Consider the following 14747-nt stretch of genomic DNA (forward strand, 5'->3'; position numbering starts at 1 on the left):
TAATTACATTTTTCAAACTAGCATCTGGATCTAAAGGCGGGGCAGGGGGGGGGCGGGGGGGAGGAAACACCTGCTGTTAGTTCTTTTTCATATTTTTCTGTTCACCTCACTGAGGTGGTCGCACATGCTCAGTTCTAACCGCCAACTGATGTATCTACTGTTGTTAGAAGCTGTGCCAGTTACAGGGAGAGAGCGGCAGTAGAAAGGACATGCCTCCTGAGCTGCCAGCCTGAAAAGAATCTAGCAGGGCAATTTGAGCAATGACTGTGGAGATCTCTGGATCCATGTGAGGTACAGGGCTGGTTCTAGCTTTGTTAGAGATTGTCATGTTCTATATGATGTCTTTCATTTTCATTTTTTATATTAGTCATGGGATAACGCCTTTAAAAGAGGTTTGCCACCATCTATTACTAACTGCACATGTAATAGGCATTATTAAACCACTGGTGCTGTTGTCCGATGGTTTAAAGGGGTTGTTCATCTGCTGCTGGGTTCTGGCTCTTTGGATACCCTGCCTGGCTCTAATCTCCATGTGTCAACACCCTGTTTGACGTGGATCATGTGGCCAGTCACTGGCTGCAGCGGACACGAGACCTGCGTCAAACAGGACCTTGACGACTGGAGACCGAAGCCAGGCAGCCAGGGAAGTGAAGGAGCAGGAATCTAGTGGTGAGGAGCAAATAAGTATGCTTCCTTATGCAGGTCTGGCTATGTGGTGGGGGTCTGGTAGAAAGGCCCAAAGAAAATGAACAACCCCTCTGGTAAGCCTAATTTAAAGTTTACCTGCAGTTCTGCACACCTGCTTCCTAGCAATGCGCTCAGAAAATGGCCACTGATGTAGAGTCCAGTCCATCAGGGGTCTCCATTGACTTACACTGGGGACAAACTTCACCTGTCCATCCCCAGAGTAAGGGAATGGAGGCTGGAGGGTGGCAGACCTGCAAATAAAAATAAATTAAGCATATTAAACCATCGTACATTGGCGCTGATGGCTCAGTAATGCCTACTACTACTAGCTACAGGCATGTGATACGCCCAGCACATGTGCAGCTAGTGATAGATAGTGGTCAAACCCCTTGCTCGGGTTCTATCCTCAGGACAGGCCATCAATATCAGGCACCCCATCGATCGGCTGTTCTCAGCAGGCACTTATATTGGAAATCACACAGGGGGCGTAGCTGGAAGCAGAACTCTCCGTCCGCTGTGTAGTGGTCGTGCTCGGGTCCCGCGGCTCCACTCCACGTGAAGTGGCAGGAAATTAATTGTCTGTCACTAATAAAAGTCATAGTGCTATCGTGGTGCCTGCATCAAAAAATGAGGTTAGCCAGGTAATTATAGACCTGAAAGCCTAACATCTAGCAATGCAAGAAGAGCGCTAATATAAAAAGGACACCTGCAGGCACGCAGCGTTTGCCCACTTTAGTGACTGCACATACACTGCCTACAATGGGCAAGCACACGTTCAGTGCTCCCAGTCTGCTGGAAGCGACATTCAGTCTACCACTATTTACATGTAATTGATAACAGAAAGGTGTACAATTCATTCCAACATACTATACATAATAGATCACCGTACACACCTGGCACACATATTGTTTTCTGGTAAGAGCGGGATTTCCAGAACTTTCGTGCTTGCTAGGATAATCTCTTGGCTTGCAGTACCTACGGTTTTCCCAGTTATTCTGTGCACCTGGTAAAACGCGTGAGGCCTCAAGTAACGGTCGTCTGCTGTTCCAATAAACATCTGCAGGTTAACAGGCTTCTCCGTATAACCTACCAGCTGGAAGACAAGACAGAAATCAGCATTTACCGCCGAGAATCCTTTCCTGCAGTTACAGTCGTAAGAAAACATAAAACGCAAAAGGAATTGCCTGGATTTCTGCACTGTGGTCACAATTATACAGTCTAGCTCAGGCATGCTCAACCTGCGGCCCTCCAGCTGTTGCAAACTACAGCAGGGCATTGTGGGAGTTGTAGTTTTATAACAGCTGGAGGGCCGCAGGTTGAGCATGCCTAATCTAGCTAAACTGATAACACACAAGCAGTTGTACTATTCTCCTCTATTATTGACCACATTGAGTAAAGCAGAAAAAGTAAGTGAACCCTTGAATTTTGTAACTTGTAGATCTCCCTTTAGTAGCAATCACCTCCAACAACATTTACAGTAGCTGCAAATAACATTTGAACAATGTTGAGGAGAAGTTTTGGACAATTCCTCCCTGGCGGAGTCCCGGTTTCCAAGCATCAATATTTCTGGGAAGCCTTGGGGGGCACAGCCCTCTTCAGGTGATAACATATCCATAGGGTTAAAGGGACTACCTGAATAGTACTGCTGCAGGTGACTGATCACTAATATAAATGTGTACACTCGCCCCCGCTGGTATACGGAGGGACTGCTGAGCTCATGCATTGTGTGCGCATGGCGCAAGAGAACTCCCAACGTATTCCAACGCTGATTCAGCTGGGAAACAGACGAGTATGCCCATGTACGTTAATGACCGGCAGCAGTACTATTCAGGTACCAGTTGGGGGGGGGGGGTGACAGATTCCATTTAAGTTCAGGACTTTGACTTGGCCATTCAAAACACAATGAAGGTAACTTACCATTCCCTCCCCACGCCAATTTATTTATTTATTTTTTATGCTAGAAAAACACACACAAACCTTCAGTTTGCGACTTTTAATACTCGAAAAAACTTAAAGCATGTGTCTCGTCATAAATTAGGCACATCCTCCGGAAGCAGGGGATATCACAGACTGGTGTAAAACTCTGGTCTAGATCCATTGATGTCAATGGTAGCATTTGGTCCGCATCACAGACCAAAGTAGTGCATGCTCCCCTGATTGGAAAACCACTACTGTGTGAACAGGCATATTAAGAGTCATGGAGTACATGACAATTTCTTTCTAGTCCTATATTACTCGTCTTAGTGATGGAGCATCCGGCAAGTGCTTTCAAGAATAAGTGCTCATCCACACGACCGATGCCATAATAGGACATGTTCTAGATTTTTTTGCAGAAGCCACGGAACGGACATATGGATGTGGACAGCACATCTTTTGAGGGCCCATTGAAGTGAATGGGTCCACATATGAGCCCAGATAATGAGGTGAAGGTTAACATATAAGGTCTTTCTCGTCCTTCATAAGGTGTCCTACAAAATATTGACACACTATTACTGATGCACCGTCAAACCCCCCCACCAAATGACAACATTTATAACATGACAGGCCAAGATACACACAAACCTAGGCCATGGATGGCCAACCTGCGGCTCTCCAGCTGTTGCAAAACTACAACTCCCAGCATGCCTACAGCAGGGCATGGTGGGAGTTGTAGTTTAACAGCTGGAGAGCCGCAGGTTGGCCATCCATGACCAAGGCCAATGATGTCGAACCTTTTAGAGGCCGAGTGCCCAAACTGCAACCCAAAACCCACTTATTTATTGTAAAGTGCCAACACGGCAATTTACCCTGAATACTATTGTTTAATATAGTATATATTCCATGTACTTTATCATTTAGCTATAATAGCTCCCTACATTCAGTGCGCTGCCTGTGCTGTTAATAGTGCGCCTTGCGCTGATGAATGGCAGGAAAAGTCTAAGGCATATTGGTACACCATAGACTTTTTTCACAGTGCGGGTGCCCACAGAGAGGGCTCTGAGTGCCGCCTCTGACCTAGGCAGTACACTGTCTCTGGGTATTCTTAAGGCCTCATGCACACGACACGTGTGCCGGCCGTGCCTGTGCATGTCTGCCGTCTGTGGACCCATTCACTTGAATAGGGTCCGCGATCCGCACCACAAATAAGTAGTGCATGGACTACATGAGGTGAATGTTTGCGGGGCACAATGCGGGCACAGACGTGCTACGGTCTTGTGCACGTGTCATATCCTTAAGATTTTTGTGGAATGGCCATGTGAACATACGGAAATGGAATGCACGCAGAGTAAATTCAGTTTTTTTGTGCGGACCCTCTGAAGTGAATGGATTGGAATATGGGCCGCAAAAAAAAAAATACATTTCTGTGCGTGAGTCTTAAGCTTTATGTTACAGTGAAAAAAAAGGTATGCAGGACGGATATGCTGGTACACGCTGGTACAGCTTATCCACGTCCCCACCTATTCCTCGGTTGAACTTGATGGACTTAGGTCTTACTATATAACTATGGGGTGAGGGGCTATGGATATACTGAGAGAGGAACATGAAACAAAATGTTAACAGACCCTGAGAAAGCAGGAGAGCCTGTGAGTGATATATACCGTACTCACTGCCCAACAGCTGCAAAGGGTAGTGCAGCCAGAAATGAAACCCTTCCCCCAAAGAAATGGAGAAAGACAGAAATAGTGCTGCAGCGAGACACTGTGCAGAGCGCTGCAGCGACTATAGAGGATCATACATGAGCTCCACATCACAGGCCGAGGACGGAAGGAACGCAAATAGAGAAAGGTGGGGACCTCTATTACGGAGAAGGGGGTGGTGGAACGTAGCACAGACTGGAAGAATACCCACACACACACACACACACAGAGGACAGGTGCCATTGTCACGACAGAATCAATGTCACTCGCATCACCTGTAGAGGCGTGAAATACAGAAGGCAGCAAGTGACAAGTCAGCTCTTGAAAGCAGAAAAAATGAATAAGGCTACTTTCACACTAGCATTTTTACTGGATCCGGCAGGGCTCAGCAAAAACGCTTCCGTTACCGATAATACAACCGTCTGCATCCGCTATGAACGGATCCGGTTGTATTATCTGTAACATACCCAAGACAGATCCATCATGAACTCCATTGAAAGTCAAAAGAGGACGGATCAGTTTTCTATTCGCATCCCAGGACGGAAAGCAAACCACAGCATGCTGCTGTTTGCTCTACGGAATGAGAACGGAAAGGAACGCATTTTGGAGCACTCCGTTCTGCTCAGTTACATTTTGTCTCTATTGACAATGAATGGGGACAAAACTGAAGCGTTTATTTCTGGTACTGAGACCCTACGATGGATCTCAATACCGGAAAATAGAAACACTAGTGTGAAAATGGCCTTCGTGTAAGGATCCGGACAACTGACAAGCAGCAAACTGTGACGGCCAGGCGACTGGATGAGAGAATCGGCAGAACAGCATGCCTTCTGAGAATGGTCATGGTACGCAGTAGGTAATACCTACCAAGAGTGGTCCAAGGGAGGACAACTGGTGATCTGGGGACAGGTTCATGGGCACCAAAGGCTAATGGGTGCTATGGGGTCCAATCCCACAGAAGATACTGCAGCTACACAGTGCAAGTCACTGCTGGTCAGAACACACGGGGAAGGGGAGGTCGGGGGGGGAAAAACATTTATTTGCACCGATTTTAAGGCATCAAAAAGTAAAAAAAAAAAATTTTACTCCTCTCATCGCTTTTCAAAAGTGGTAAGGAAAGGTGGGCAAGGTCTGGCTGATTTATTAGAATTTATTAGAAATTAGGAGGAAAATTGGTGTAAACAATAGCTCATAACAGGCACAGATTTCAACCCAGGATTCTGCCCATCTTACTCCAAAGTAGATCAGTGTAAGAGTGGCGGCTGAAGCGTCCGTTTTAATGCATCTCCCTCACAGGGCATCACAAAATCACTGACAACGCAATGCTAAGATGATGGGAAACCCTTTCTACCCCTGATAACGGGGACCCTGTGCTGGAACCCACCCCCAATATCTGCCTTCTACATCCTAGAGCAGTGATGGCTAACCTCCGGCACTCCAGCTGTGGTGAAACTACGAACACCCAAGATATACACTTGCTTGGCTGTTCTCAGAACTCCACAGAAATGAATGGAGCATGCTGGGAGTTGTAGTTTCACCACAGCTGGAGTGCTGGAGGTTAGCCATCACTGCCCTATAGCGTCCCGATGCATTTCCCCCATCATGTTCATCAGGGGACAAAAATGCACAGTAGGGTACAATGTACAAAATATCAAAAATTAAGGAAAAAATAAAATAAGATAAGATAGAACCAATAAGGTTGCCAATTCAATATGGCCCCTAATCCAGTTCGAATTATACAATACATAGGACGCACATTTCATATCCATCCCATCTCAAGCCCTGCGAGATACAGCTTTATAATGCACAAGAGCTAATGAGAACCGCCCATCACCATATATAAAGTAAGCCAGATACAAATAAATAGATCTAGATATAATTAAGGTCCAAAATAGGACCACTCACTTTTCTGGGCAGTGGAGGGGCACAGCAGCTAAAAAGGTCTACTGGCAGCAGCCATACGTTTTTATACTGTTACGGCTCATTCAGACAAACATATGGCGGACTGCAAACAGGGTCCACGATCCGCAAAAGAGGTCGGAGGCACGGATTTTACTGTGCGGAGGCATAGATTGGAAGCCCATGGAAACGAAAGCCGTATTTTGCGGACTGCAGAACCATTCATGTCAATGGGTTCGCAACGCAGCACGGAGTTTACACAGCCGATTCCCGTGTATTGCAAACTGCTATTTGCGGAGGTCATACGGTCGTCTAAATGAGCTGTAATAGTGAAGAGAAATATAGCAAGGCTTCGTTCACATCACCGCTCAGCGTTTCCGTTTTGAAGTGGAGATAAAATTCCTGCGCGCACAACTTTTGTCTCCGCTCCAAAATCATCTTCTGAACGGAAACATAATGGACCCCATTATAGTCTATGGGGTCCGTAGGCTCCGTTTGGCTCAGTTATGTGCCGAATCCGTCCTTTCCGTTTTCCAGCTCCTAAATGGAGAAGGAGAACGGAAAGGCTGAACGCTGATGTAAACGAAGCATTAGAAAAGACACGTCAGCCAGTTATAACTTGTATTCTGCTCACTAACTATGGCTACATACAGATGCCTTACACCAGGGGCGCACAACCATTTCTGGTCCAAGGGCCACATTTTCATATTGAAGCACTATCAAGGGCCACATTTTCATATTGAAGCACTATCAAGGGCCACATTTAAAAAAAAAAAAAAAAAAAAAAGGCATTACCACCCTAGCAGGACTGAGAAAGTAGCTCGCATAGATGGCCACCCCTGAAGGCTACATAGCACTTTCTGCACGCCACCCTCCTGATATATGGGGTGCTCATTCCTGTTGCTGATCTGTGTGCCACTCCTCTGAGATGGATCCTACGGTACATGTCTGCATTTCTGTGTCCATGGGATTGGGGGCTACATGACCAGCCGCAAGTGGTCCCGGGGCTGCAGGTTGGGCACCCATGCCTTATACCATCCAAAGCTGCAGGTCTACGAATGGCAACTGCAATTCTGAAAGAAAACTCAACATATTCAAAGTTCATAGAGGAAAAAAAAAAAAAAAAAAAGAGGATGAAGAGCTGAGATGTTCACACGGCGGGCGCACTGTCAGCAGACTGTGCACACAGGGAACGCTGCCAGCTCTCGCTTCTGTTTCCCTGCTGTTTCCATAGCAAAGGCCAATGCCTGCGTAAGCTAACCAAAGCTGAGCGACCAGAAAGGAAGCAGTGAAGGTCACAATGGGATAAGCTCTGTGTTTGCAAGGTAGCACCAAGACAAACGGATGAGGCCATCTCAATTTGCTTTATTCAGCCTATGTGAAGCAATGACATTTTTTCACAATGGGGACAAGATGAAATCCCTTCAAGGCCAAGATCGGGCATCTGACGACTTGTTAGAATGCATTTAACTAGATGTAACGAAGGGCGAGAACGTACAGGATCACTATACGAACTCACGCGTACCACAAGGCGAAGCAGACGCAACACTTTTTGGAATTAAAGGGGTATTCCGGTTACATTGTTATCCCCCTATCCACAGGAGAGGGGGATAACTAATATATTGGTCAGGGTCCAGACTATGAGAACGGGGCCCAGTACCCCCTGCAGCCCTCCTGAAATGGAGCGGCCGGTCAGGCATGCGTGTGACCGGTTCATTCATTTCCAGAGATAGCCGAGTACAGCGCTCACCTATCTCCGAAACTACCATGAAAATGAATGGAGCGGCCAGTCAGGCATGCGGGCGACGGGTTCATTCATTTCCAGAGATAGCCGAGTACAACGCTCACCTATCTCCGGAACTACCATGAAAATGAATGGAGCGGCCACAGGGAGTACAGCACCCCCATTTTTGTGAATTTCTTCCTATATATTGGCCATACCTTGTGAATCCACTTCTGGATTTAGATTTTAAAAAAAAAACCTGCATAAAAATCTGTGGAGCTTCTACAATAAAAAAGTAATGAAAAGCTGGTTCTGCAGAACACTGAACGCTGCTCATCGATGGCTAAGGCACTATTTTAGTGGCTGCTATAAGTGGCCCTAAACAATAGCCAGCATTATATGGAGTCAGCAAGGTGACAAAAAAGGGGCAAACACTGCTAACAGCTTGGGGAAATGTATTCAAAAGGTTAATGAACTGAAAAAAGCCTATACATTAGCTTAAAAAGGACACTTCCACACTTTCTTTTTAGATTTTAAAAACTAATATGTCACTATTATAGTTAATTAAAAACTACATGCGGTATTTCTTTTACAGTCACTCCATACAAACTACTTATTATACTTGAATTTCTTCCCCGTCTGCACAGTAGAGAAGGGATCACTGAACACTCAGTCAGACCATCAGCCAGACCAGGGAGGAGTTAGAGGTGGTGACAATCAGAGCACCACACCTTCACTACTTAGGGTCCATTCACACATCCGTAAGTGTTTTGCGGATGCGCAAAACACGGACACCGGCAATGTGCATTCCGCAATTTGTGGAGCGCACATCGCCAGCACTATAATAAAAAAAATGCCTAATCTTGTCTTGACATTTTTTTGTGGAAACGGAAGCACGGATGGGGAAGTGCGGATCCGCAAATGCGGACAGCACATTCCAGCCCCATTGAAAATGAATGGGTCTGCACCCGTTCCGCAAAATTGCGGTATGGATGCGGACCCATTTTGCGGACATGTGAATGGACACTTATCCTGGCCAAATATTATTTATATATTATATTAAAAAAAGGAAAAAACTGTGCAAGTTTCACACTGGCCACTAACCTATAATATGTCAAGATTTTCTGTACTTTGACAGCAGCCACATGACTGCAGGGGGCCTCAATGACTTCTATGGGAGAATTTTCATATCACCTATTGTGGATGGGGGATCTTGTGTTATCTGTCATTGTAATTCCACATGTGAAAATTGAATAAACACATATCTTAGGCTGGTTTAACACCTGAGAACAGCCTGCTGGAATTCTCAGGATCCAGCACTGCCAGATAAATATGGAATGCCCGCTGGCCCCAATTGAAGGGGTTCTCCAGGCTTTAATATTAATAATCAACAATATAAGATCGGCAGGGGTCCCACACTCGGCACCTTCCTGTTCGCTGCTGCCATGTCTATGGTGAGCAAGAAGAGAAAAGGCACACGTGCTCCTTCCCTTCATACGGCTGCCAGGTGTCGGTCCCCCACCGATCTGATATTAATTACCTATCCTGAGGATACGGTATAAATATTAAAAGCCCGGAGAACCCCTTAAAAGGCCGCATTACAGCAGACAAAAAACAAAACAAAAAAAAAACGGCTGGACACAAACTGCTGCACCCTGCGGTTTGTGTCCGGCCAATTCCAGGCATTATCTGGCAGAACAGCCTGCCGGAATTCAGATCGCAGGTGTGAAGCTAGCCTTGCCAAACTGCTGTGAAAAATAAGTGCATTTATCTGGCCCCCTAATAGAACAGTTCTATCCTTGTCCATAATGCGGACAATAATAAGGACATGTTCCACTTTTTTGCAGAACGGTCATACGGAGACAGAATGCACACACAGGTTTTTTTGTGGGCCCATTGAAATGAATGGTTCTGCCCCCCCCCCAAAAAAAAATAAATAAATAAATAAATAAATAAATAAATAAATAGAACGGACACGGAAAGAAAATACGTTTGTGTGCATGAACCGGTTCCCGGGCAGGTTTAAGTAGAACCCACTCTACTGCAACAATGTCTTCTCCTGGAAGTCACATGGTACGAGGAGACTAGGTTGTACAGGAGAGATCAGGTTTTATTTTATATTTTGAGTTGTTGGTTTGCTGTGGGTCCACGGGTAATCCACCCCAAAATCTGCATTAAATTCCGATGCACAGAATCCGCAGCAGTTTTGTCAGGTATGGCCACACTACTGACATGTTGTGGAGTTAAACATCCCCATAGCCGGTCATTTTCTGCACATAAAATATACGCCGACTCGTCTTTCACGCTGTCAGTATTTGCTCAGTATTTTTGCATTAGTATTTGTAAGCCAAGACCAGGAGTGGATCCAAAACACAGAAGGGAACAATTCTATTATACCTTATCTCTGTAGGTTCCACTCCGGGTTTTGGCTTTCAAATACGGATGCAAAATACTGACCGTGTGAAACAGGCCAGAGTATGAATGGGAGATTCACAAACATTCACTCTGCTGGTACAATAAAAACTTGCGCAGATTTTCAATCTGCAAATACACACAGAAAAACCGCAGCAATTTCCGTTACGTGTAAACAAGTCCATACAGTTATGGCAAAGTAAATTGGGATTTTTACAAATTTCATCTACACCCTGTGGAAAAATGTGTGGTAAAATTGACATGGTATCAGCATTATCCAATACATTCCAGAACTGTAAGGGTTACATAGCATCATAAATCAATATAATGCTATGCGACCTCGGGCAGTGCTGGGAGGTCAGGACGGGTGTTGCTCTGCGAGTCCGTAGCGCGACGCTCGTCTGAAAGGGCCTTAGAGCAGGTTTCAATAAAGTTAATTTGGAAGTTTAGGAACATTTAAACATTAGACACTGTATACACCGTGGGCTCAGTAGTTGCTCAGATTATACGAACAGTATTGGTTGGTGCACATGTATTTGTTACAGGGATTATCCCATGACCAATGTAAAAAATAAAAATCAGATATCATATGGTACATGACAATCTCTAACAAAGCTAGAACCAGCCCTGCACCTCACATGGATCTAGAGATCTCCACATTCATTTCACTGCTAGATTTATATCAAACTGTCAGCTCAAGGGGCGTGTCTTTTCTGCTGCAGCTAAGGGGGGGCGTGCCCATGCTCCCCCTGTCGCAGCTAAGGGGGGGCGTGCCCATGCTCCCCCTGTCGCAGCTAAGGGGGGGCGTGCCCATGCTCCCCCTGTCGCAGCTAAGGGGGGGCGTGCCCATGCTCCCCCTGTCGCAGCTAAGGGGGGGCGTGCCCATGCTCCCCCTGTCGCAGCTAAGGGGGGGCGTGCCCATGCTCCCCCTGTCGCAGCTAAGGGGGGGCGTGCCCATGCTCCCCCTGTCGCAGCTAAGGGGGGGCGTGCCCATGCTCCCCCTGTCGCAGCTAAGGGGGGGCGTGCCCATGCTCCCCCTGTCGCAGCTAAGGGGGGGCGTGCCCATGCTCCCCCTGTCGCAGCTAAGGGGGGGCGTGCCCATGCTCCCCCTGTCGCAGCTAAGGGGGGGCGTGCCCATGCTCCCCCTGTCGCAGCTAAGGGGGGGCGTGCCCATGCTCCCCCTGTCGCAGCTAAGGGGGGGCGTGCCCATGCTCCCCCTGTCGCAGCTAAGGGGGGGCGTGCCCATGCTCCCCCTGTCGCAGCTAAGGGGGGGCGTGCCCATGCTCCCCCTGTCGCAGCTAAGGGGGGGCGTGCCCATGCTCCCCCTGTCGCAGCTAAGGGGGGGCGTGCCCATGCTCCCCCTGTCGCAGCTAAGGGGGGGCGTGCCCATGCTCCCCCTGTCACAGCTAAGGGGGGGCGTGCCCATGCTCCCCCTGTCACAGCTAAGGGGGGGCGTGCCCATGCTCCCCCTGTCACAGCTAAGGGGGGGCGTGCCCATGCTCCCCCTGTCCCAGCTAAGGGGGGGCGTGCCCATGCTCCCCCTGTCACAGCTAAGGGGGGGCGTGCCCATGCTCCCCCTGTCACAGCTAAGGGGGGGCGTGCCCATGCTCTCCCTGTCACAGCTAAGGGGGGCGTGCCCATGCTCTCCCTGTCACAGCTAAGGGTGGCGTGCTCATGCTCTCCCTGTCACAGCTAAGGGGGCGTGCCCATGCTCTTCCTTTCACAGCTAAGGGGGCGTGCCCATGCTCTCCCTGTCAGGGATGAAACTGAGCATGTGCGGCCCTCTCAGTGAGCAGGTCAAAGAAATAAGAAGAAAAAAAACAGAGCAGGTGGAGCTATACTGAAATTTTATTAAATAACTCAGTGGCTATGCAAATTTTTTAATTACATGTACAAAAGTATTCAGATCTATGTGCTGACTTGAAAACTGCAGAATATATTTATGGAACAACCCCTTAACATTAAGCTCTGTACACATCTGCATCATGGTGACCATTTATAGCCGACGTCACAGCATTCAATAGCCCCCTTTGACGTACAGTGGGGTCCATCAGACGCCATCACAGAATTCAGTGTTTGTATAGACTGCTACTTTGGAAGTTCAATTCATCTTCTGATTCTTTGTAACAGTTTATTGAGAGGTGACTTAGGCTAGGTCTACATGACGACAATAAGTCGCGCGACAGATAGGGCACAACTACACTGCAACATTTGTAGCGCAACATTTTGTTGCACCAATGTCGCGCTACAATTTTTATAATGGCAGTCTATGGTGTCGCACTGCTACATGCAACATGCTACAACGCAACAGTCGCAGAAAAATCCATCTCGAATGGATTTTCTGCAACTGTTGCATCGCAGTCGCAGCATGTTGCAGTGCGACACCATAGACTGCCATTATAAAAATTGTCGCGCGACATTAGTGCGACAAATGTCGTAGTGTAGACCTAGCCTAAGGCTACTTTCACACCATCATGTAAATACAACCATCTGCATCTATTATGGACAGATCTGGTTGTATTAGGTCTAAAATGGCCATGACAGATCAGTCACTAAAACCATTGTAAGTCAATGGGGGATGGACCAGTTTACTTTTGTATCCGAGAAAACGCATCCGGCACCATTGAATTACATTGTGTGTCATGACGGATCAGTCTTGCTCCGCATCCCATTTAAGACAGAAAAACGCTGTTAGCAGGGATTGTGTGTCCGCCATGGGAACGCAGCCAAACGGAACGGAATGCATTCTGCTGCTCTCCATTTCATTCAGTTTTGCCCTCATTGACAATGAATAGGGGACAAAACTGAAGTGTTTTCCTCCACTATTGAGATCCTATGACGGATATAAATAGCGGAAAGGGAAAGCGCAGGTGTGAAAGTAGCCCTAGTAACTCGCCTGTATATACTTACAGTAATTGGGAACTGATATCTTATTTAGGGTACAGTCACACAAATGGCAAAATGGCCATGTGACAGTTTTCAGATTCATTGCAGTCTATGAGGCTACAGAGCGTCAGGTCCCACCACCTCCAAGTGTGCACCAAGTGCTTCCATGTGCATGCCTGTGGTGAAGGTAGTATATATTTTTATTTTACTTTGCAAAAGGGCCATGAAAAACTGTTTTACCCGTTTCTAAAAGCTGTTTTGTCGTGTGAATGTACCCTAAATAGGTATCGCCACATACAGACCAAATGATCTCGCTCAAGGCCACAACCACAACTCTGGGATCAGCATTGACATACTGACCTGGTGATTTCAATAATAGTAGTTGTCCACCTCACTGTCATAATGGCCAAATGAGCCAAAAACAGGGAGAACCATTGCCTTCTCAACTACTCTATGCCACTACAGGCAGCAACTGAAGTTCAGTCATCATTCAATCCTGCAGGAGATGCTGCCCAGAGGCAGAAGACGGGGAGAGGAGCGGGACTGCAGCGCTCAGCACTGACAGTAAGTATAAGGTAACATAGCACAGAAGGCTGTAACCCTGCTCCTCTCCCGGTCCTTTTAAGCGCCACCAGTTCCAATAATTTTGCTCATCCCTGCGCTGAAGTTTCTTTCACATTTACAGGGTAACCCAGACACAGGAACTGTAAAGGTGAAACTCTAAAAATGTGAATATCGTGCAAAAGTCCATTTATTTTAGTAATGCAAATTAAAAGGAATTGCATTAATGCAGCTTAAAAGGGATTCTGTCACCTCTTTTTACCCTATAGTGATGTGGACATGCACGACTAGATCGCCGCTAGCCTGTCTGCAATATACCTGTCCCATAAAGCTGTGTCCTTTTATTGTGTTTAAAAAATGATTTTGTAGATATGTAAATGAGCCTGGTAAGGAGCCCAAGGGGCTGTACTAATCTTCTTGGAGCCCAGCCATGGCCCCCTGTGAAGGAGCCCAGCACCGCCTGCTCCACATCTCCTCCTTGCTCAAAGTTAGATTGCCGTAATCTCGCGATGCACGAGCTCACGCATGCGCAGTGCCGGTATAGTGTTCCTTCCCTGTGCTGGCATCAGCCTCGGAGAAGGAACTGCGCAGGAGCGAGATTACAGCGATCTAACTGTAAGCAAGGAGGAGATTCGGAGGACGCAGGCGGTGCTGGGCTCCTTCACAGGGGGCATGGCTAGGCTCCAGAACGGTTAGTACAGCGCCTTCTTGGGCTCCTTACCAGGCTCATTTACATATCTATCAAATCTTTTTTTAAACACAATAAAAGGACACAGCGCTATGGGACAGGTATATTGCGGACATGCTAGCGGCAATCTAGCCGTGCATGTCCGCAGCTCTATAAGCTAAAACGAGGTGACAGAATCCCTTTAAAATTAGAATTTTGTGAAAAGGTTCAATATTCTAGGCTCAAAGTGTCACACTCTAGTCAGCTAATTAATCCATACCCCCTGAGCAAAGGG

General features: G+C 47.0%; 1 protein-coding gene across 7 annotated transcripts in view; it reads right to left on the bottom strand.

Annotated features, from left to right (window-relative positions):
* The window catches only part of NFATC3 (nuclear factor of activated T cells 3), a 154907-nt gene that overhangs the window by 90899 nt on the left and 49261 nt on the right, over positions 1–14747 (bottom strand). For all 7 annotated transcript variants that reach the window (XM_044269853.1, XM_044269856.1, XM_044269860.1 and 4 more), the window contains one exon: positions 1581–1780. In XM_044269853.1, the coding sequence (XP_044125788.1) occupies positions 1581–1780 (200 nt within the window). The remainder of the gene's footprint in view (positions 1–1580; positions 1781–14747) is intronic.

The sequence above is a fragment of the Bufo gargarizans genome, chromosome 10 (genome assembly GCF_014858855.1).
Source record: "Bufo gargarizans isolate SCDJY-AF-19 chromosome 10, ASM1485885v1, whole genome shotgun sequence".
NCBI lineage: Eukaryota > Metazoa > Chordata > Amphibia > Anura > Bufonidae > Bufo > Bufo gargarizans.